Source organism: Pholis gunnellus (assembly GCF_910591455.1).
Source record: "Pholis gunnellus genome assembly, chromosome: 20".
In the NCBI taxonomy this organism is placed as follows: domain Eukaryota; kingdom Metazoa; phylum Chordata; class Actinopteri; order Perciformes; family Pholidae; genus Pholis; species Pholis gunnellus.
The window spans coordinates 7275653-7300573 of record NC_136547.1 but is presented as its reverse complement, the minus strand read 5'-3'; the positions used below and the strand labels follow the sequence as shown (position 1 = coordinate 7300573).

The 24921-nt window shown below is 40.5% G+C and overlaps 1 protein-coding gene across 2 annotated transcripts in view; it reads left to right on the top strand.

Annotated features, from left to right (window-relative positions):
* The window catches only part of adgrg2a (adhesion G protein-coupled receptor G2a), a 20733-nt gene extending 2094 nt beyond the window's left edge, over positions 1-18639 (top strand). The window contains exons 3-36 of one of the 2 annotated variants that reach the window (XM_079181464.1): positions 2082-2407; positions 3573-3831; positions 4106-4156; positions 4446-4487; positions 4596-4679; positions 4973-5020; positions 5103-5176; positions 6493-6555; positions 6658-6695; positions 6780-6919; positions 7715-7826; positions 7911-7969; positions 8060-8107; positions 8438-8505; positions 8587-8630; positions 8744-8777; positions 8881-8915; positions 9148-9275; positions 9378-9495; positions 10041-12691; positions 13055-13167; positions 13271-13407; positions 13499-13655; positions 13983-14138; positions 14339-14461; positions 15087-15132; positions 15223-15326; positions 15486-15610; positions 15708-15976; positions 16078-16177; positions 16805-17091; positions 17230-17331; positions 17704-17829; positions 17920-18639. In XM_079181464.1, the coding sequence (XP_079037590.1) occupies positions 2082-2407; positions 3573-3831; positions 4106-4156; positions 4446-4487; positions 4596-4679; positions 4973-5020; positions 5103-5176; positions 6493-6555; positions 6658-6695; positions 6780-6919; positions 7715-7826; positions 7911-7969; positions 8060-8107; positions 8438-8505; positions 8587-8630; positions 8744-8777; positions 8881-8915; positions 9148-9275; positions 9378-9495; positions 10041-12691; positions 13055-13167; positions 13271-13407; positions 13499-13655; positions 13983-14138; positions 14339-14461; positions 15087-15132; positions 15223-15326; positions 15486-15610; positions 15708-15976; positions 16078-16177; positions 16805-17091; positions 17230-17331; positions 17704-17829; positions 17920-18026 (6374 nt within the window). In that variant the 3' untranslated portion in view covers positions 18027-18639. Of the gene's footprint in view, positions 1-2081; positions 2408-3572; positions 3832-4105; positions 4157-4445; positions 4488-4595; positions 4680-4972; positions 5021-5102; positions 5177-6492; positions 6556-6657; positions 6696-6779; positions 6920-7714; positions 7827-7910; positions 7970-8059; positions 8108-8437; positions 8506-8586; positions 8631-8743; positions 8778-8880; positions 8916-9147; positions 9276-9377; positions 9496-10040; positions 12692-13048; positions 13168-13270; positions 13408-13498; positions 13656-13982; positions 14139-14338; positions 14462-15086; positions 15133-15222; positions 15327-15485; positions 15611-15707; positions 15977-16077; positions 16178-16804; positions 17092-17229; positions 17332-17703; positions 17830-17919 lie in introns of both variants that reach the window. The other variant, XM_079181463.1, reaches the window with a different exon arrangement.
* The last annotated feature ends 6282 nt before the right edge of the window (positions 18640-24921 follow it).

The following is a 24921-nucleotide window of genomic DNA, read 5'->3' as shown; positions in this document are numbered from 1 at the left end:
CCAAGCCTTGTCCTTAATCGTTGTGTAGCGATGGAGAGAGACTCTTTAATTAAGCTTTATTTAAGCTTGGGGATGAGTTATCAAGACATGTTGACAACACATGTCTTGCAAGGGATTAGTAAGTGGCAATTAGTGTTTCCAATTGATTACCATAGTCACACCACTGTTTCTGATAATGGACCGAAAATACCTTTAAACCTCTCAATGGGTGGGGTCGGCCCACTACCGAAAGGCAAGGCAAGGCACGTTTATTTGTATAGAACATTTCAACAATAAGGCAATTCAAAGTGCTTCACATAAAACCATTAAAAGCATCAAAACAGAAGGCAAGGAGATTTAAAACAATTAAGCCATTAAAACAGCCATTAAAACATTAAAAATAGAAAAATAGTTGCAGTGCAGTTTAATAAATAAAATACAGTAGTGAAATGCAGAAATGCAGGAAATTGATTAATGTCCTTGAATCTGGTTCAATTAAAAGGCAGCAGCAAACAGAAACGCCTTCAATCTTGATTTAAAGGATTAAAAGGGATTCAACTATCCGGAACCTTGAAGGCCCTCACTGTGCGCATATCCAGCAGCTTTATAAAAAGATCCAGGGTGAACATGGACCCCATCTGGTTGTTCAAGATTTGTGGATGTGCCTCTGTTTACCGTGTCATCCCCATTCATATATCGATCCAGTCGCCCAAAATAAATGTTGGCATCGTACATTTCTACAAACCACGGATATGTTAAATGTAGTGTAACATCAGCCCCGTATCACGCTTGCAGAAACCCACAATGGCGACGTTTGGTTTAGGCAACAAAATGACTTGGTTAGAAAAAAGATGATGATTTGCGTTGAAATAATAATTATCTATACAGCTAATGTGTTTAGGATTAAATTGTTCACTCGAACACAAAATGATTTACAAGAATACAAAGTTCTTAGATCTTGCGTCTTAATTTTGACTTAATAGTTGTTCATGACTACTGGTGGATATGTGTAGTACACTACTTGAAGCAGTTTGGCTGTAAAATGGAGGGCATAAAATGGCAACAATGTAAACAGAACTAAACAACAAATGAGTGTTTAACCTCTTCATAGTAGTGATAGGTGTTGACTGATTCTGTGTTGCGATGGGTCACCTAGCAGTTAGCATTTCTAGCGTGTGTAAAATTAAACAAAAACAAAAAAAACACAGTACTACGGACTTTCTAATACCTAAAAGGCTGCCAACTTTCTCAATACCAAATAAGGTATACCAGCCAGACGACATTGTGAAAACCTTTTGGCAGGATTTGGCACGTTTCTGCTAGAGTGCCGTCTGCTGATCAGAGAGGAGAAGCCGTCAATACGGAATAAGGGAGATACAGTATGGGACGAACCAATTTAGCCCAATATATGGGACGTCCCGGCTGATACAGAACAGCTGGCAACCCTATCTACTGACAAAGTGTAAACCGACCACATATTTTATTTTTTTGTAATGCTAGTTGGGGAAAAAATAAAACTAGAATCCAAATTTTCATGTCTTTGAGAAACGTATTCACTGATCTGTAAGTAATTTAAATGAGTTGGTTGTGCTATTAGCTTAGCATTGGGCAATAGCTCAGCTACGCTAGCTAACATTAATGATTTGACTAAACTCTTGGCGTTAATCAATATTTTATATTAACAATCAAATGACACTGTAATGGGAAAGGTGTAATCGTATTAATGGAACCTCAGAGAATTCTCATCTTTACTTCATCTTCCATGTTAACAAAGTTAGCGACTAGCTGGTGAACATAGTGGAGTATGTAGCGACTTAAGAGATCTTTCCCCTCAGGGGTTGGAGGAGACCAAAGCAGAGCTAAAAGAGAGCGCATATTACTTACATTTACCAGGTGGCCAGAAACACCATGAATGATAATGTTGCTTAGAATCGGCTGGATGTGTAAATAGCCAACAAGTTCTTCATATCAGCTGAATGTTATTGTTGTGTTTACGTTAAGTCTTTTGGTCTTAAGTTTAACTCAACAACTGAGACTATGTCTGCTTTCAGTGCAGCTCTGCAACTAAGGCTGTAAATCTGCATTTCTTTCACCCATTCCAGCGGAAGGCTATTTCCTGGGAGACACCAAGGCCGTATTAAATGGCTGTGAGGACCACTGGACCCTGCAGGGCAGTGTCGCCATGCCGCTGCTCTTTCAGATGACTTTGTGTGTCAACATCCGCGTGGTTGTCCCCGGAGCCTGGGTGGCCTTCTCTTACAGCTCGGTCCACGCACCAAAACCTGAGCTGGGTCTGGAGGGGGATGATGAGGCGCTGTATGGGTGGCTGCTAAGGGTCCGACACAGATTTCCTATCCGGCTCTCTCCAAAAGACTGGCACAGGGTGTGTCTGAGGAGGGACGTACCACGCAACTCCTTCAGCCTGGAGGTAATACTTAGTGTACTAGTATGCAGTGGTGAAGGAGGATTCTGAGTTTAATGTAACGCTACTACACTATGAAAAAAATCCATTACAGGTAAAAGTCTTGAATCGAAAATGAGGAAATATACACAAGTATAAAGATAACAGTTGACACTGCAGAACATCGGCGCCTGTGTGAGTTTTAAAAAGCCTTAAATTGGCCTATTATTTTACTTGATTATTATTACTGATGGTGTGGTTAAAAGTGGAGCAAAACGTACAAAACTGTAGTGGAGTAGAAGTATAACGTAGCATCAAATTTGAATCCTCAAGTAAAGAATACCTCACATTTGTACTTTACTTTCCACCACTGCCGTGGGGTCTGTAAAATAAAAAAAGACAGTGTGTTTGCATTAAAATAGATTGTCAACAACGTTCAGCTGCAACTCAGCAAGTTTATCTCGCACAAATACCAGATTGTGTGGGTGGAGTTCGGAATGAAAGACCAGTTCTCGGAAGTATATGACGATAAGCTGAGTAGACTTTTGATTTTCACAGAAGAGTACATCCATGATAATAGATAAAACTGCTCTGATAAAACCTATAAAACCTATTGTACTAATCTAAGCTAAAGTCAAAAATTGCTAGTGCTAAATTGACAGCTATCTGGCTCTTTCCAGTTGTTTGCAAACTACTACATTTTGCCATGAAGCAATGCTAAGCAGAAAAACACCACCATTTTATTTCAACTTTGCTCTTATTTTTGTATTTTAGGCCATCATAAGTTATGGTGACATTGTAGGGCACTCAGCAAAAGTATTGTTGATATCTGGGAACATGGCTACATCGAAACTGAGAGGGCAAGAAGCAGACAGGCAGGTTGAAAACATGCTAAATGTTTAGTCAAATGTTCTTAACCTCTTTATTTGGATGTACAGTAAAATAAAAAGCAAGGCAGGGTAATAATTCTACTCTTTTTAAAATGAGTTTGGTCAATCGGACTGTTTATTTAAAACCTTTGTAATCGTCTGAGTGCAACGTGTTTCTTTCGCCCTCAAATACATTTTCAGTGTTGTGACCTTTCCACATTTGACAAATGTTGCAGCAGTGTGGGCCCAGTAATTGCGTGAGTCAAACTTTTGAACTCTTGTCATTTGGGATACGAGCAACACAAGCTGTGTCAATGTTTCAGGTTGACGGGAGGATGGTGGCAGAGAGGACGGTCATCGCTCAGGCCATCCCCCCCTCCGGCTCCCTGTGGCTGGGCTGCCGTCCCAGAGACCGGCCCCCGGGAGCCGCACTCGGGGAAGTGGAGCTGTACTTGTTCCGTATGTGGGCGGACCTGGGCCACCATGGTCCCTGCGAGGACGGCACTGTGATTGGCTGGAATGGTCGGTACTGGGGCGTGACCAGCCCCAGGGCCAGACAGAGAGACCCCAACCTTCCGTGTGGTGAGACAGACACACATAAGCTCTTCTTTATCTCACTGATCCTACTCGAGGAGGCTGTTCATTAACCAACGGCATCAATAACAGAATACAGCGCAATCCTTTCTGTTTTTTCATCATGGAATTTAAGAGACTTTGATTCTTGCTAAAACATACTGTAGCTCCGCATGTTTCCAGTTTGTCATATGGAATTAATTTGTTTCTAACACTCAGTAGTTGTGCATGTTCTTAGAGCATGTTGGATGTTGAATGCTGCATGTTTTCATGTGTCCTGTAGACCACAGACGGTTGAGAGGCCGGGTTCGTGCTTACAGAAGCGTAACTAATGGTGTGTATTCACGTGATGCACACATTTACATGCATGGTGTTTGTATTTTGTCTCAATGCATTTGTGTATTTGTATGTGCCTGTATGTGGAGAGGACAGAGAGAAGTACACACAAAGGGAATATCATTTTACTGTCCTTTTAAGATTGAAAAATTGTGTTTGTTCTTATGTAAAATACATAATTGTTCTAATATAAAGCCTGCTTTGAGAGAGAGAAAGATAAATGTGAAAGTAGAAGTACGACACTCTCTTGAGACTCACACCTTCATTTCCTTAATTCACTGTTTCAGCATCCACAAATGGAATTGAACGGTCATTCTCACCTCCACCTGGTGAGCGAGACAAAAATATCCGATGAAATAATACTTCTATTCATCTCAATTACAGTTCCTCCCTCTGATTGTGACTTAACAATCTTCCCTCATTTTGTCTTTTACCAGAGGTGTCTTCAACTACAACTACCTCAAGTCCTGTCATAGCAACACCTGTCACTCACATGAGCAACCAGACGTCTAATGTCACAGGTGAATGATGCTGGCGATAACTGTGTCCCACATTGGTTTAGGCTGAATCATGTTAGCAGTAAAGTACTACTTTTTGTGGTTCTGTCCATCATTTTGGACGGTTCTGATATATTATAATGCCAACAAATCATAAAAAAATAACTATACTAAGTACAATTTCACTCGCATCGGATATTTGTGTGGGTGTATAATAAGATAAAATAATGTTTACAACATTGTGTTACTGTTGTAAACAACTAAAACAATACCTAAACAAAATGCTTTTAAAAAATGAGTTTCCTCTCTTCTTTTAGGGTCCACATTAGTAAACTGTAACGTCAGCCAACTCTGCTCCAATAACAGTAAGAAACACCCACCTTTTGTCCAATCAGAGCGTTTCATTCAGCCATATTTATGACCTTACAACTTCATCTCTTTCTGCAGATGCTTACTTTTGGATGCCAATAAGTGTGAATGCCACAGGCGGCCTTAAGACTGAAAAAGACGTCCACAACTTGGTGAGAATGACAAGCTCTCTTCATTCCCCTTGTAGGGTTTCTCCTGTACCTTTCAGCTCCACTCTTTCATTGTCTCTGTCCTAAATAGCTTCAGGTGCCGCCTTGTCACAAACAAGTATTACCGGCACAAGGATTAGTTTGTGTTAACAAAAAATTCCAACCTTGTGATGCACCTAAAATGTATTTAGCTTTGGACTGTCAGTCATTTATTGTCATGTGAACCTGAATGATGTCCCAGACAATGTTCACTCATTATATAATCAGTCCCTCCCTCTCGGATCCCAGTATTGAAACTGTGCATCATATCTTTTTCTATTGTATGTGTAAGTACGTGTTTTTCTCTCTGTTGGCTTTAAAACTAAACGATGCATTTCAGGTTGCAGGTTGCAAGGAGTTTGAAGGTGTTTAGATCCAAAGTAGATGAGCTGAACAGAAATCATGGCTCTCTTTATACATAATCCTCCCGATTTTAAGATAATATAGAAGCACAATGATCCTTTAAATACAGACAAGACTTCAAACTGATTCTTTAGGCTAAACAAGAGGTGAAAATTCACTAAGCTGATTCCAATCTGGCAATTATTTTCTTGATAATTCAATTAATAGATCTGTCTATAATATATATATATAAACGTCTTGTTTTGACAAAATTCCACATGTTCATAGTAAGTCATCATTTTGACCTACTAAGTCACTAAATTGACTGAAAATAAACAATGGGCTTCCATAAATCGCCATTCAAATGCTCCCCATTATTACTGATCATGTCTGCTCAGTTCTGTCTTGGACTCTTGGAGCGTCTGAGGTTCAGTCTGTTGCTGGTCTGAACTGTTTCAGTACAAATCGTGACCTACATAGCCACTGTTTTTAAGGTTTAACCAGGTTGTGCTGCAATTCAACAGCCGGTAATTAAAAAAAAAGAAAATGTCATTCGGCTGACTCACTCTGACTGTACTCAAGGAGGGAGCATACCTGAGCTGACAATGGCTTTCATGTAATGAATAGCTGAAAGCTAAATATAGCTGCAGCACCAACTAACCCTGGAGGTTGACTCTTTCATTTATACAAACAAAAACTCATCAAAATGAATTGTGAGATACGATAGCCACATTGAGTAAAAACTCTACACATAGTGGCTTAAATTGTCTGATACTCTCTGGTCCTTTACAATTAAGGACACTGTGTATACAAATGGTGACGAAGTTAATGTGTTCTGATGCGAACACCACAACACATTTGTACTGTATGTGCTTCGCTCACATTTCCTCCCACACAGTATCAGCATGTCTGCCTCTGTCTCGCCATCTTTCACTCAGGTGTCCAATGCATTTGGTTGCCCCAATGGCGAAGGTTTATGTCTGGTTGACGTACCACTTCAGGTCAGTCTGTCCCAGAAACAGGCAACACCCTTTCACTTTTCAGAATGAATTGTCTCTTACAAGGCAGGCTGACGACTACAACTTTCCCCTCTCTCGTTGCAGGTAGTACAGGTGAACTGCAGTACAAAAAGTGACATAAGGTAACAGCATGCCATTAAGCGTTTTGTGTTAACTTCTGCTTCAGATTTCACCTCCTCACAGTGGTGTGAATACTTTGCTTCCAGACAAACAACCTGCGATGTGCTGTTGCTGCTCAGCCGAGCCGTCCCAGCGTGTGAACTGCAGCTGGCTGGAGTCTCTGCACTGCAGCAAGCTGGAGATCAACAATTACAAGCGAGAATCACAAGACAGGTGGAGAGAGTCGGTGAGCATTGTTCAACCAATGAACTTACCTTTTTGCCTACGTGGTGATCGTCATACATTCTCAAAAACACATTACTATTTTAAACCATTTGGTCATCTTTTGAGCCTAAGAATTACAAATTAAAAAATGTTTGTGTCTCTCAGCAGATCATAATGAAGATGATAAGCCTGCATTTATAATAACTGGGATATAAAGAAATTGCTTCAGAAAAAACATAAAAAACATAAAAAACTTTATGCTAAGTTCTATACTTAAATTTACATTAGTCACACACAGTTATACACGCACACGCATGCACGCACACACACACACACACACACACACACACACACACACACACACACACACACACACACACACACACACACACACACACACACACACAGGCAGAGTATTTTGGAAACTTGCAAAATGCACTCACGCTTAAATGACTTAGACTACGTAAATGGAGGTGCATACCGATGCACCTATGCACGCATGCAAACCACCAACCGGAATACACAGACTCCCTTATTGCACATAGACCCAGATACCTTTCTGAAGTGACAGTGTGTGTTTGTGTGTGTGTGTGTGTGTGTTTGTCCAAAACAAAACTGTCCCTTGCAAAAGGCAGAACCACAATAGCACAAAAACACACAAATCTTCGTGTTTATTTCCTTGTGGGGACATAATTCATTCCCTTGTCCCAGACCATGATCCATAACTACATGCTTAAATCTAACCTTAACAAAAATCCAGAAGAGCACACACAGAGTTTATTTTTTAGCTTACTCATATTGATTTTGTCCATGTCAGGTCGAGATGTTTGTGGGAATGTGGAGCCCTCCAGTGGCGGGTTTGTGAGGTGTACGTCCACATCTTCCCTCGATGATATCTGTCGGGGGAACAAACTGTCCGAGCTTACATGGTGAGCAAAACCTTTGTTTTTCTGAGTGAGCGTATATCTGTACATATTTACACTCTGTAACTTATCAGCTTTCATTTCACTTAGCTCCCTTGTTGAGCCCAATTCCAACCCAGCTCCACAACCTCAGACTGAATCCTGCAGCAGTGAGTGTCAAAAACACAGGCTCCCATTATATTGAAAGAAAGTTCACTGCTGCATCTGCTGCTGTAACTGTGTTTTTGTCTGTGCCTCAGGTGAAGCGCCTCGCTTTTGTGACTGTACTGCTTTCTGTAGCTCTGCAAGTAAGAACACAGCCAAAATACTGCCTTCCTGCCTGTCTTTATATGTTTGTACTGCCAGCGTGTTTTTGTACTGTACGTGTGACTGTATGGGATGTTTTGCAAACTTGAAATGCAGTACAGGGCCGTTTTCCAGTCTTTGTGCTAAGCTACGCTAACAGTCTACTGGCTGTAGCTTCATATTTAGATGACAGACCTCAATGCAACAAAGTGTATCAGGTTTTCTCCAAAATATTGAACTACTCTTTTAACTGGAACACACCGTTTCTCAGAAGGTGTGTTACAAGTATGTCTTAAACTAACCCTGACAACTTGTCCTTGTTTTTTCTTCAGGACAGTTTTTTGCCATAAGAATCAATATTAACAGTGCCTCTGTTAATGTAACCTTCCTAAAACAATTGGTATGTACGTCACAGTATGATTTAACAATGTTTCCTATTGTATATACATGCTATGTACTGACTTTCTAACCCTTTTAACAGTTGTCTGGACAGCGTGTAGCCACCAAGTGTAACACAATGCCAGCGTAAGTCTATACATGTTGACCATGGGAAGTTATTGAACAGTTTAGCTCAATACTGAAAGTGAAAGTGTTTTGGTGGTCATAAATGACACATGTGAACAATTCTTTGTTTCCAGGTCAGTGTGCCAAGACATTTTAAAGCGCTACCAGGTAAATCACACTGCAGATAAAAGTTTGGTACTGACTAAAGTCCTTCTCCTCACGTTGATCAAGAGCTGTTAATCATGCTTCATAAATGTCTTTCTTTATCCAGAGTGCTCATCTGCAATGCCATGGGACACAACAGAGGTAGATGTGTCTATTATGTACACATTATTCTTATATAACATATAATACATCTTATCTGCATATAAAGAATAGCTTCTCAAACAAACCATGTTGACAACAGACACTTATGATTTTCTTTAAAATTCCTGTGTCCGTTAAGAAAGAGAAACTAGATACAAAAAAATCATAATGTATTTAATGATCAATACCAGTATCTGAATTTTTTTAAACCCCTTTTGCTGCTGGTGTCTAGGTTGTACAGCTGCATGGTGATACTGGAGATGTCTGGACCTGTCAATGAATGCTCCCTGAAAAAACTTCTGCAACAAGTCATTGACAGCGACAGTAGCATAACAAATGAAAGGCCACTCACACGCATGGGTTAGTCTGCAGGTTTTCAGCATGAAATGTATTTTCAAGCTCTATTATATACAAACATATATTTTCTAACTGTGTTATTGATGGTGTTCTGTGTATCCTCAGTGATATGTGGTCCTCCTAGTTTGGCTGTCAGTACTCTGTTGGCATCCAACATGACCTGGGTTGCAAGTGACCTGCTGACTTCTAATTTGTGCCAACCTGACCCCACTCTGCTTAAATGGTAAATGAATAAAACATTCCTTTGGTGGTGGCTTTTTGGGAATTTATAGTCATGCATTTTGGCCACAAGAGAAACAAAGTCTCTCTCTGATGATGTTCATCGTCATTCTGGTAAATTCAGGAACTCATATACGGAACTGTTAATAGATGAGTCAGACTGAGGGAAATATAAATTACTAAACAAAGTAGCTGCTAGCGTGCATTCAACAAAATATGGGTGTTACCTTACACTGTAAGCAGCATATCTGAGGTGGGATCTTCTTTAACAGAGTCCATACTGGATTCACAATGGATAAAATGAAAACAACCACTAGCTTGTTAGACTGTCTAGATCTGTACTCAACTAAATAACCACAGACACATTGACTGACTGTACAAAAGCATGAGAAAGGATACGTTTTATTGTTATCTGACTGATACATTTAACTATTCTATAACAATAAGACATGCTTCTTTGTTCTTTGAGGATCTCTAATATTGAAGGCGCTGGCCTTGTACAAGAAGTATTTCACTTCATACAATATTTTTCTATGTGTTCTTTTTTAGTGAGGCAAATGAGACCCTTGCAGTACTTCTGATTGATAGCTGCCCCCCGGAGCCTCCCACAACCGAACAAAGCACTACAAAGCCTTCCAATCTGACCAACAGTAACATCACAACAACTCCTGAAGCCATAACACCATCTGTGACCAACACTACTGAACAAACTGAAATGACAGCTGAAAGTTCTGCAACAGTTCAAAAGAAAAATGCATCACAAGCAACAGCTCAGGCTAACATGACCACTCCACTCGCAACAATTAACAGTACACAGTCCTTAACAGCACAGCCTGTACTCCAAACCAGCTCACAAAACATGACTGTGACTGTCTCTGACAATACAACAGTACAAAACACGACTTTATCTAATAACACAATGTTGACACCCACGAAAAATACACAATTGCAAAACACAACCACAAGTGACCGAAACGCAACAGAATTCGTATTATCCTCTGTCAATTCAACATTACAAATGATTACAAATGATTCCATCGGTTCAACACTTAACACAACTACATTGCCTCCAAATCACACAACAGAGTACAATGTCACTGCAGTTACACCTTCTCTAAATGATACAACATACAATGTAACTACAGTTCCACCTTCAACCAATCACACAACAGAGTACAATGTAACTACATTGACACCTTCAACCAATCACACAACAGAGTACAATGTCACTGCAGTTACACCTTCAACCAATTACACAACAGAGTACAATGTCACTGCAGTTACACCTTCAACCAATTACACAACAGAGAACAATGTCACTACAGTTACACCTTCAACCAATCACACACCAGAGTACAATGTCACTACAGTTACACCTTCAAACAATCACACAACAGAGTACAATGTCACTGCAGTTACATCGTCTCTGAATGATACAACATACAATATAACTACAGTTACACCTTCTCTGAATGACACAATGGCAAACAACGTAACTACAGTTACACCTTCAACCAATCACACTACAGAGTTCAATATAACTACAGCTACACCTTTTCTGAATAACACAACAACATACAACGTAACTACAGCTACACCTTCTCTGAATGACACAACGGTATACAATATCACTACAGTTACATCTTCTCTGAATGACACAACAGCACACAATGCCACTACAGGCAGCACAGTTACACCTACCAATCACACAACAGTTTACGGTATAACTACAGCAACTAATAATTACACAACAGGCTCAAACAATTACACAACAGAGTACAATGTCACTGCAGTTACACCTTCAACCAATCACACAACAGAGTACAATGTCACTACAGTTACACCTTCAAACAATCACACAACAGAGCACAATGTCACTGCAGTTACATCTTCTCTGAATGACACAACAGCACACAATGCCACTACAAGCAGCACAGTTACACCTACCAATCACACAACAGTTTACGGTATAACTACAGCAACTAATAATTACACAACAGGCTCAAACAATTACACAACAGAGTACAATGTCACTGCAGTTACACCTTCAACCAATCACACAACAGAGTACAATGTAACTACAGTTACACCTTCAATCAATCACATTAGAGAGTTCAATATAACTACAGTTACACCTTCTCTGAATGACACAATGGCAAACAACGTAACTACAGTTACACCTTCAACCAATCACATTAGAGAGTTCAATATAACTACAGTTACACCTTCTCTGAATGACACAATGGCAAACAACGTAACTACAGTTACACCTTCAACCAATCACACTACAGAGTTCAATATAACTACAGTTACACCTTATCTGAATAACACAACGACATACAATGTAACTACAGCTACACCTTCTCCAAATGACACAACAGCACACAATGCCACTACAGGAAGCACAGTTACACCTACCAATCACACAACAGTTTATGGTATAACTACAGCAACTAATAATTACACAACAACCTCAAACAATTACACAACAGAGTACAATGTAACTGCAGCTCACAATGATAGGAACATTAATGGTACAATCACAACAAGTAATACAACAATAAGCACATTTACAGCTTCTCCCAATTACACAACAGTTGAGAATATAACCACTACTACTGTAACTCAAAACAAAACAGCCACAGACAATCAAACCACTGCGCCCATCAGGGAAACACAACAGAACACAACTGCTCCGTCTAAAAACATGACAACGTCTACCACTGCAAGACAAGTTAATGTAACTCTTAATAATGCAATGACATCCACCAAAAACTCAACTGTGGACAATGTGACGTCTGTTGTTGACAACGTCACCAAACCAACTGTTGCTCCACTGAACAACCAGACTGGAAATCACACCACAGCGAGAATGACCAACAACATCACAACAACCAACAAAAATGACAACTTAACCACAGCTGCTTCTGCTGTCAGTACAACCATCAATCTCCATCAAACTGCTGGAATCAGCTTAAATGTAAACTCAACTGCAAGCAGTTTAACCACAGACTTGACAACCAAAGTACCTGGAGTCAATTTGACAACTACAGATGCTACAACTTCAAACACAACAACAACAACTATGCATGGTGCACTTCCGGCCCAGGTTAACACCACTACTTCAAAGGTTCCCTTGACTTCTTCAACAACAACTGTCCATACCAGCACGCTTACGAACACAACCTCAACAAAACCTGGTATGTACAGCTGAGAATTTACAGTTTTGGCTGGAGCCTCTAATTAAACTTTTCAATATGGTGGATCAAATTGGCTGGAAAAGCTTGCTTTTTAAAAAATCTTTTTATAGTTTAAATGACTTGTGAAGTAGATAAACTTCGCAGTCCATGGGTCCATTAGAAAAGGCTTCATAAGATGTTTTTTACTGCTATATGTCCTGATTAAAGCGCTTGGATACAATGCTTCTCTGTGCAGCAGAATAGGAGGACTTTTTGATCAAAGTCTCAACTTGTAAACTTTATCCATTGCTATATTGATCTAATTTATCAATATAATGTCCACTATACATGAATAATTGATTCGTATGACTTGCCAAGGTACAGGAACTGCATCCACAACCATCTTAGAGACAATTTCAAGCGAAAAGGCCCAGGAGGAACTAGCAGACCAGCTGGTGAATCAAACACAGGATGCGTCTTCGCTCAACTCCTCTCAGGTGAAGCTTCTGATGTATTGAAGTTGTTGAATTTTTTTTCGCATAAAACAACGATTTTGTGTGATTCTTCAAAGTAAACTTTATCATTTAATTGATGTTGCAGGTGGCACAATTGGTAGGAAACTTAGAGAAGCTTCTGGATGGATCCACTATCTCTAAGGCACTGGGACAAAAGGCTCTCAATGTAATAAGCAACCTGATGGAAGGCAACTCATTGGCCCTGTCTGCATCTGCTAACAGGTACAACTCACACAACCCTCACCCAGATGGACACACATATTCCCATACGTTTGTTTTTTCTGAAATGTTTTGTCCTGTGTCCTGTATACAGGCTGATTCGTCAGGTAGATAATCTGGGTCTTAAACTGGTTGTCGCTGGTGACAACGAGATCCTCTCTTCGGGTTCGCTGGTTCTGGCAGTGAGGGCAGTCGATGGGACCGACTTTCCAGTAACATCCGTTGACATTTTCAACACTGATAATGTCCAGGTAGATTTAAATTTAGCCATCTGGTCTCTCTCTTGTCTCATGCAAAAACACATACAAGTGACTTAAGGGAATTTCTGTCATTTATCGATTATCTCGCACTCGTGCACCCACTTATTCATTATGTTGAAACAAGCAATTTATGACAAGTTTGTGAATCCGACTTGGAACACATGCCAGCTTTGCAGAATAAAGTATGATAGATTCTTGCATGAGCCTCAACTTTTTCAAAAGCAACTACTGTGACATGAAGTGACCTTAAACAGATGATGAGACAACAGGAAGTGCCGAACCTTTCCATTAACCGTTTGTCAACTTTCTTGTGTCCAGCTCCGTGCCCTCAGTAGATCCCGGTCCAAGAGGTCCGGGTCTGCTCTGGGGTCTGTATTCTTGCCCTCCTCCCTCACCAATGGGCTCAGTCTTGAGCAGCAGAAGGAGGCCAACAGGGTCCAGTTCAGCTTCTACACCAAACCTGCCTTCTTCCAGGTACTTTCGCATCATCACATTGTCTCATTGTCATCTCTTACAAATTGTTTCACAGAATACAGTATTGGTGCATTCAATGATTTATAAGCAGTATTTTTTACTTTTCTCAGTTAAGTCCGACATTTGTTTTTAATCTTAAACCAGGTTTAGTTCAATATAAAAGGAAATAGTTGTGACATGTTTGTCTTTTGTTTTTACAGGACGCAGCATTAAACAGCGAAACCCTTGTCAGTCCAGTCCTGGCAGCCAGTGTGGCCAATCTGTCAATAAGCAACCTGGCAGAGAACATTCAGTTCACAATCCGAAACATCGATCCCGTAAATGTGAGTGTGCACACGCATACAAATCATTCGTTTTCTCATGATCCCATTTATCCAGAAAGGAATCTCACCCCACTCACGAAACTCCGAAACTGTATTTTTGATCAATTCTGTTTTTTAATCAAAGTTTGCATATGGAGGAGGACGGACTGGATGGATGCAAACACAGGACTTTCACCCAGGACACTACTTTTGTTTGTGTCCCATGTAAAACAAAAAGTTAATGTTGACTTTAAGCCAAATCTTTATCCTTTAACCAAAAGGTTTTGCTGCCTAAACATAACTCAGTAGTTCTGTTGTGTTATTGTTGTTTTGTTTCAATTCACAATGTTAACCATGTGTTCAAAACTGGGACTGTGATCCTGTGGAAAATAGGTTTTCCTTGAAAGGTATTGAATCTGCAGTTTAGTTTAATGAGAACATATTTTTGGGAATGGTTGGAATGGCACAAGTAATTGCATTTCTTGGTCAGTCAAAATAAAAGTAGGTAATAGTAGTAAGTAAAATTATGTAAATGATCTAAAAACAAACTAAATGAAATAAAATAAATGGTTTACAATTATTGAAAGTATTGACAGATCACTCAAAGTTCCTCTGTGATGCTTTTCTTCTTCCAATTTGTTCGCAGGAAAACTATACAGCCTCCTGTGCATTTTGGCAGTTGGCTCAGAATGGTGAGTGTGTCCACGCTAAATCGTGTGGGTTGAGATGGTTCAATTCCCACAGGAATTAATATCCCTGTTTGTTGTGTTTCTCTGGTTCAGGTGGTGTCGGACACTGGAGCTCTGCTGGCTGCTCTGTTGTCATTGCCACACCAGAAGAAACAACCTGCAGCTGCAACCATCTCACATCCTTTGCAATTCTGCTGGTTTGTGTGCATATTTGTTCGTGTGTGTGATATATTGACAATAACAGTATCAATAAAGTTCTTCGAATCACAATTACAGAACAGAACTGACTTTTTTTTAACAGTCCTGTTGTACAATGTGCACTGATTTTATATTTTTTGTGTGTGTCCTGAATACAGGATTTGTCCAGAGACGTACTAATTGACCGTAAACAGGCGCAAATTCTTACTTTCATCACCTACATCGGCTGTGGAGTCTCTGCCATTTTCCTGGCTCTCACCTTGCTGACATATCTCTTATTTGAGTAAGAATCTATGTTTTTACCAAGACTACTTTAATCTGAGCCTTATGTCAAAGCTAAACTATAAAAAAGTGTACCCTAACAAACTCTTTCTATTAAGAAAACTGCTGCGGGATATTCCTGCCAAGATCCTGGTTCAGCTCTGCCTGTCCCTCCTCCTCCTCAACCTGGTCTTCCTCCTGGACGGCTGGCTGGCGCTCTACCCAGCAATCGGGCTCTGCATCAGCACCGCCTTCTTCCTGCATTACTTCCTGCTGACATCATTCACCTGGGCGGGGCTTGAGGCCCTGCACATGTACCTGAGCATCGTCCGGGTGTTCACCCCCTACCTCAGCAGATACATGCTCAAGTTCTCACTGTTAGGCTGGGGTGGGTAACACTCGGCTCCTAAATGTCACAATGTTTAAAAATGTAGCTTTTTTTCTTTTTTACTGATATGGTTTTGCTGATTAACATCCTGATCTTTGCAGGCATTCCTCTTATTGTGGTGATCGTTGTAATAGCAGTGGACAAAGACAACTATGGTCTGGTCACATATGGAAAATTCACAGATGGCACTTCAGATGACTTGTAAGTTATGCCTAAATCTTAATAACCTTTTGTAATCACAGATGAACAGATTTGTCTTTTTTTCTGTTGTTTGTACAAGACATTTCTGTAACCTTGCTGAATGTGTATTTTTAACAAGTTGGTTTTGAACTATGCTAGATCTGTTCATTGGTATTGTTTTATTTTGGTCTGAGGGTAGAGCAGTGGTTAGGCAGCAGCCAGGCATCTTATTCATAAATGCAGTAATAAAAGGGAACATTTAACTGGGAATGAAAAGGTCTCAATTTAATACTGATGCCTCTATATGACCGACATAAGCAAACGACACTATCAGCGAAAAGACTGGCTATATCTATATAGTTATTCTTAATTCTTGCCATCAGTGTCACCGGTATCAGTTTCTGCAAAATCAAGCAGGTTCACCAGAAACTCCTTTGGCTCAGACTCTGTGCGAGGCAGACTGTCAGACCCGTAGTGCATTAAAATAAGATGTTTTCTACATAGGGACCACCAAAATCTAAAATGAAAGCTCCTAGTAGAAGAGGAAAATGATCCTGAAAACAACCACCTAGAAGATAGCAAGCATGCGTTCTTTGTGGTTGTTAAATGTATTTTTGACTTCATGTGTCTTTCTTTGTCCCCCTGTAGCTGTTGGCTGCGTAATGACATCGCCTTCTACGTGGGCGTGGTGGCCTACTTCCTTGTGATCTTTGTTCTGTGCCTGCTGGTCTTCATCGTCGTTATGATCCAGCTGTCCCGGATCAAAAAGCAGAACCCCCAAAACCAGGCTCCCAACAGGGGAGTGTTGACAGATCTGCGCAGCATCGCGGGCCTCATCATTCTGCTGGGCCTCACCTGGGGGTTCGCCCTGTTCGCCTGGGGACCCCTCTACTTACCCTTTGTTTACCTCTTCACTATATTCAACTCTCTGCAGGGTGAGACTTGTATGAATATACTGGGTTCTACTCCACAATGTAAAAAACATGTGGTTTTATCCAAATTAGGCAAACCATAAAATGCAAATGTATCCTAAAAGCTATCATTTTTTTAAATGTTTCATTTGTCCTGTACAGGATTGCTCCTCTTTATTTTCCACTGCGCTCTGAAGGAGAGTGTCCGCAGGGAGTGGAGAATTTATCTTTGCTGCGGGAAACTGCGGTTGGCTGAGAACTCAGGTGGGTACCTAACTATGTTCTTATACCTCTGGTAGTTTGAATGGACAGATTAGGGCAGGGGTTTTAAAAGTGTGAGGTGGAGCAGACATGAGACAATATACCGTTTTCTGATTGCCCAAATTTGCATCAAAAATAGCACTCGTTCTTAGAGTCACAACTCTATCAAATCTGAACACACAAACATGACAAACTAGAGAAGAGAATGCAGAAAAGAACTAGAAAAAAAGAAGAAAATATTAATATATTAACCTTTGCTAATACAAATTGTAATGAATATTAATATGAAAACAGGATAAATCTGGGAAATTACAAAAACATATGTTTAGTTTAACAAACTGACACATGGTTGGTCGTATACACATGTTTCTGCAGATTGGAGTCGGACGGCCACCCAGAACAACAACAACAGGAACATGTCTGTCCTCACGGCAAGCACCTCAGCTCCCCACGTCACCTCCCGCAGCTCCTCCGTCATCAGCGATCGCACCAGTGGCAGTGGTATGTTCACAGGTCGCAGTTTGCTATGTCTGATCTGCATTTACAACTTTATACCGAAAACATTTATAATATTGTGATGGTCTCCCGCAGACTCTGTGTTTATGGACAGCGGAATATCTGACGGCTCCAACAGCGACGCGCTCCTCAACGGGATTCACAGGCGAAATCTGTTGCTGTCAGACACGGCCAGAGATTAGTGGTCTCCTGCAGCTCGAGTAAACAAAGAACCAATCACAGGGGTGGACGCTCAGAGAAATGCTACTCAGTGTTACACAAGATGAAGGTTTTACATGAAGGACGGAAGAAGTGAGACTGAAGGATGATTTGAATGCAACACGAGTGACTTGATGCCTTTTCTATATTAACTGTAGAATGTATGAATACAGAAACAATGTAAGGGACTTATCAGCAATAGGAGATGAACAGTAGGTGTGTTTCTGACTGAACATTTTCATAATTTCACTGTTACAGCTGTGACTCAGTGTTTAGACTGTATAGCTTGTTTCAAAGCTATACAGTCTGAAGCAAATGCTGTCAACTTTGTGTAGATTATTGTGAGGCTATTTTGCTGTGTTTTTGTATATTTCTTTTTCACAAAACATAAATGGAGAAAATGAAGATGTGTTTAAAATGCTCCACTGACCGTTGCTTCTATATTTTCTCTACCTTTAGAAGAGTCAAGGTGGAATGAAGGAAAAACTTGACTGCTTGATCTTACTACAAAAATAGGAATTCATTTACAACAAATTGATGAAGAAATATATATTTTTATGAGTATTTGAGGGGAGTGGCAGTTCTAGATCATTTCAAATGTGTGTATGTGGGGGGGGGGGGGGGGGGGGGGGCAGGCTGGGGTCACATGGGACTCAGAGTCGTTAGATCGTTCATATATTAGAGATTATTTTATTACATGTAATAGACCTGAAGTATGGTCATGCGTTCATGATGAAGAGTGAGGACACATATTGCTGAATGTCCTCGTGCATGCCATGAGAGAGGAGATAATAAAACTTCTACTCATTTACCTGTCGAGTTTGTCTTCTTTTTTGAGCCGGAGAGTTTCACATCTACATGACATCTCTACATCTTTAATCAAACCTGTTCAACAGAAACCCACCAATTATGATCCCAGCGGACTCCCCTCTCATCACCGCATTGTGTAACCTTCAGCGGTGCATCTCACGCCCACCCGGTGCCAGTTCAATCCCAGCCTGTGACGGCCGGCCCCGGAGGCTGGCAGCAGTTCGCTATTAAAGGTTTTACATGAGTTCAAATCTCCCAACAGCATGACTTCTAACGTGAACCAAATGAGAAAGTGCGCTGTGTCAGTAATGGAGAGGCAGCGAGGTCAATCCGTTGAGAACATTCTGCAACTATTTGAATTTTTCTTAAAATAATAATCAATGTGACTATTGTTGTTGTACTTACTGTTCTAGGCTCTCAAAAAAATGTAGTGAACATTGTTTTATCAGCTTGATACTGTACTTAAACATAACCCATCACTTTTCTTAATTTTATGAGAATAGCATAACATGAAGTGCATTTCTTGGTCATGCGTTAGCATATCAAATCGTTACTTGTTTGCTGTACTGACAATGCTTTATGGATATATCTGTATTTTGTTGCCTCTATACGGCAAAAGGAAGGGTTACCACTTCAACTGTACTTATTACTGCTACTACAAATGCTTTATCTAAGAAGTGGGCGAAGTCACCGTGACGTCACCAATTGGTTTGCGGAATGCGGTTCTGAAGCTTCAGGTTAGGCTCTCGCCATCTTTTTTTTTACAACCAGAAGTGAAGCAAGAAGTTGGAGCTCAATACAACTGAATGAATGATTAAGATATTATTAGGTGACCAAAAAGGTTTCATGAACTGAACACAAAACACACCGTGAAAAGGGTTAAAGTTCTCAGACAAAAACACGGACAACATAACAACACCATGGTAGCGACCTGTCACAAGGTAACCATCCCCGAAAGCATCCCCTGCTTTATCGTGTATTTTACTCTAGATGTAACTATAATTTACTAAGTGAACATCATGCTGTATTGAAGAAGACTTGAAACGAGAGATTGAGATCATAAACTCATGTTGACAATGCCATTACATTTGCTGTAATAAAGTTGTTTTATGTGTACTTTTTGTGTTTCAAATAAATTAAAGTACTGTTTATCATAAGTATCATACTTTTGTTGCAGAGTAAAAAAGTTTTTGTCATGATGTGACTGCAGAGCTTCATTCAACTCAACATGTGTGAACACGTTGAGTTGCACAGAAGTGCTGAAATAGACTGGTTATACTGGGACCAGAGGAGCAGAGCAGACTGGTTATATTATGCTTTGAGAATGAACGAGCGATTGAGGAGGACTTCAAGGTGCACAAGACTTCAGACAAGTGGGTGCAACAACACACTGACTGTGAGCCATGTGCACATCTGTACACTACACTGTGTGTAAAATATGTGCAGTCGCTCTTTTTCCTCTATTAATGTGTGTTTGTGGCTGCAGCTCCTTTGTTTGTTTAAAGTGTTCTCTGCCTTGCTGATGTATTATTCTGCTGTTGTTTCCATTAAAAATGTCAGGCTATTTAATTGATGAATTGCTTGTTACACCCGCCGCGGTCTCCACAGCTCTTTTTCTTTAGGCCTATTGTCGACCATTTTTGTTGAGTTGTCTTGAGTTTTTTCCCTCTTTTTCTAATTAATTGTAGTGAAGCGTCACTGAGGGAGGTGGTTGTATTTATAACTTATCATTTGCATGCACAGGCTAAGGTCCCGTAAATGGAATTAAATTCAAGGCTTTCTGTTGTGATGTGTATACGTTTTCATATCAATGTACATTATTTTGGAGCCTAAATGTACACTTTAATATAATAGCTCCATCATATAACAACATAATCCCATACGATCATCTTTTGTTCTCATGAGCATAACCCTGGTAAGGACAATATTTTATCTGGTGTTTTTGTGTGATTCTTTGTGGAGAAACTCAGTTTAACAGATCAGTCGTTTAAATCAACACATCGATCATTGGACAATATCGTGCCTGTTTAATTGTATCTTCACTGGACTTTAGTGTGAAGTAGTTGCTGGTCATTTTTGTTGTAGCAATGCTTTTATGATGCCCTCTTCATTAGGTCACTCTTTAAAAGAGATTTTAATCTCACAGACTTTTTGCTGGTTAAATAAAGGAGCATGAAACACATGGGTTGTACTGTGTTATCATTACAGGGATATAATACAAAAAAGTTGTATGAATAAATACATTATGGTATTATTGGCTTAATTAAATGCTGTACAATCTGCAAACTCACACATCTTCCACCAGATGTCAGTGTAAACCCACACCTTGTTAAATCCCATCACAGACGCTCATATTTACACCGAGACACTGAGCAGAGGACTTTTTAACACTTACAATCCTGTGTTTCTAAATGTGTGGGTTACTGCTACCTCATATAATACAATTACTGAAATTCAACAAGTTGTTAAAAGCAGAAAACTTCCCAAAACAGCTGATTTACATGATCCTTAATCCTTGTAGATGATTCACGTGTGCATGTGAATCCTTTTTGTCTTGCTGTCAGATTCACAGCTTCTTGAGATGCAGATGAAATTTGCTTATGTCGGGTTCACTTGACTAATTTTCCTGCAGATTTGACTAACTAATGACATATCACTCAAGGGGAAAGCTATTTTTTTCTAGTCTGGCATTTTAATTAGATTTGAAGGTTAACTTTTAGTGCATCTGTGCAGGCCTACACACTTTAATCACCTCTTTATAACGATGTGTGGGAAGGTTGAAATGGAGAAGAAATGCGCGTTTTATTTCTAAATGGATGCGTTACGGCTCATCTCAGGGTGTGGGAAAACATACATTAGCACCCCAACTCTAAAAGAACAAAAGGTTGCCCCCCCCTCACTGTGCTGTGACATAGATAGTTGTGATCCTCTATTATCGCAGCCCATTAATATTTAAACCAAGTCAAAGGAAAGGTCTGTTTCTCCCTGAGGGTTGTTTCTGTAACACCTCACCAGCATTCACACCGGCAGTCTTTCATTTTGTTTGAGAAAGGTGTATGAAACCCTACCAGAGTTTACAGATTTGAAGGATCTGCTATGTTTCTTTCCTTGGTTTCTTTGTGGTGTTTAAGAGCACCCGCAGACCTGCTTGTATTCAGTTTGAAGTGCATTGATCAAGAGCACTACAGCACCTGTCTGTTGTTGAGCCTTTGCTTGCTATTTCCCAGCTGCTCTGAAGGATCACTCCTCACAAAGCTTCACATTACGACCTATCACAGGTGTTAACGTGATGCTGGACGTCTGTCCTTTTATAAGGTAAATATCCCAAAAGTGATGCAGTAGGAAATAAAGACACTTTTGCACACACTTCAGCTAGAATCTGCACTTAAAAGAAGTTGTTCAGCACTTTCACCTTGACCATTTTGTCACGGGAGGTCAAGATGAGGACCCAATAGCAAGACCACAGGAGACAGAGTCTGGCAAAACAGATTTTATTTCACCAGTATTTAAAGGAGGATGTGTGGAGCCCGTGGTCCGACACAGGTAGCCAAATCGACGATGTGTGTCCCGTGGCACGACACCGGAGGGCAGGCAGATCGACGGTGTGAGATCCCGTGGTTCGACACCGGAGGCCAGGCAGAACAGCGAATATTCTACAACGTAGTGGAGAGGAAGGAAGTTAGTCCAAGGAAACATCAACAGATAATTCACAGAACAGAGGTGAGACTACCGAGGCAGAAGACGAAACGGACTGACAACCCAGGCCTGCAGGGCCAGGGTTGATAAGCAGCCAGGCGGTGATCAGTGGAATCAGGATCAGCTGGTAACGATCCAGATTGTCCGCAGCTGGGTGCCAATCAGGGGTGTGGCCATGGAAATTGTCTGGAGGCAGGTCCAAGAAAACAAACACCGAGCACATGACGTACAATAACAAACAGACACATGAGGAGAGGAGATTGGGGGAACACAGAGGTTAACACACAATGGTTCAGACAGGAATCCTGACACATTTATATCTTTTAGCTGAACTCACACGACCAATTCTGAGATATTACAACCCGCAGCCCTCGGATTGCAAAAATATTTCCGCTTACATCGCACAATTCACTTGACACACTGGGACATGGAGACATTGCATCTATTTGCAAATAATCGGAAATATTACTGGCATTCTGCCCTCATAAGGAATATTTTGATAGAGGGCTTCTTTGTACCAGAAATTCTGGCAGCCATATTGCAGGTCTAACTTACTTTTATATTGATACACTTCTTTGTTATTGGCAACTCACCAGACACAGTCTCAGGAGTCGGTCGTGATAGTGAATGATAAGTGGCCCTACAGCGATGTTTGATGAAGAAAACCGCCGCCAGTAAGAAGTCGTTTTAATGTGCACCTCCCAAGCATGGCTTGTTATCACAGACGTGGAGGTGGTATGATAAAGGAATTGTGTCTGAATTACTGGCGGTATAAACTTATGCACAAAGAATCTGAGCTCAGACAAAGCAGCTCTCATTTCTTTGTGTTTGTGTTTATGTGTGTGTCCATAAATATCTCTTATTTTATATACATTTTTTAAATATGTCAATGTCTGAGCTCTCTGTTCCTTTTCTGCCTTGATAAAGTTTGAAGTACACACCGACTCTGTAATCTGTGTTGTTCCGTCTACTCAGCAGAAATGAAAGTCTCCCCTGGGAAAACTTCAGATCGATGAGGCGAACCCCTCAATCAAACGTTGATTGAAGGAAGTCACGGAATCAGCAGGATCTTTATTGTTTAGCAAATTGGGAATTTAAAAGTCGTAATTATGTGAGCTTATTGTCCTCCAGCTACTTCAGGCCTCTTAAATTCATAGAGATGTTAAATGCCTGTGGAAATGTGTTTCATTTAAGAGTGTTTTAGTTTCATGCACCTCAGTAATGAGAAAGCCAGAAGGATTCCCAACTAGCTCATTTATTGCACAGGAACATGTATTTCCAATTCTGTCTGTATGAGACATACCAGGCTTTCAATTAACTAAAATGTACTCCCATCTGTGTTATTATCAGACGCTCAGAGCAAATGCTCCGGGAGTGTGATCACGTAGCATAAAAGATCGAGAGTGTGTGTGGGAGGGGAGGTGGATGGGTACAAGACTTTCAACCAGGATTCCGGTGTTTGTGTCCCAAAGTGTTATTTAGAAGTTTTCCGTACTTTATTTACATTTTACTTAGTTTGTGCAGTTATTTTAAGACCAAACATTGTGTTTTTCCCCAAACATAAGTTTCTTTGTTTGAATTCCGGCGTTGGCCACGTGTTTACCGCGCCACCATAGTATGACATGCTGGGCGACACAGTGTGTTAGAAAGCGACGTCTTGACCAGGCGTCACTATGTGACGAGTTGGGAATGAGAACGGGATGGAACAGTAGTGTGGTTTACAAAAGACTTAATGCATATTAGAAGCCCTCCCCACATTTTAAAATTGAGAGAATTTTGTAATTCTACTGTATTCTTTGGGTCAGAGACTGCATCAGAGACCCTTAAGAATATGTACTGTATTGACTGTTATGGAGACAAAATACTGTATAAACTGTTGTAAACACAAGTAATTTGTTTCGGGATGCAAATACTGGGAATTTTAGTTTTTTCATGCAAGGCTAGGATATGTGTATGTGCTGGAACTAATAGTGATTAGTCCAGACGGCAACTTCTGGTTCTGAAGACTGAAGCCAATGCGGAAGTGTCTTGAACTTGCATTCTCTCTACTGGCCAGCAGGGGGCGACTCCTCTGGTTGCTAAAGGAGTCCGGTCAACGAGAGGTCTATAAGAAAATGATCCTCTTCTCACTTGATTAGTTTATGGTCGCAGTCGCGGGCTACCTTGTGATTGACAGGTTGCCAGCAGAGCCGTATACGGCGTTTCTACGTCACTCCTCCGTCGTCCAAATATGGTAACTTCTGTTTACTGGTTGCAACAAGTTCAAATGGCAACGGCAGCCAAAACGCCAGACTTGAGGCTTCAAAACGGCAGTCCACAAACCAATGGGTGACGTCATGACTATAGATCGATCTTAGTGAAAAGCATTAGCAG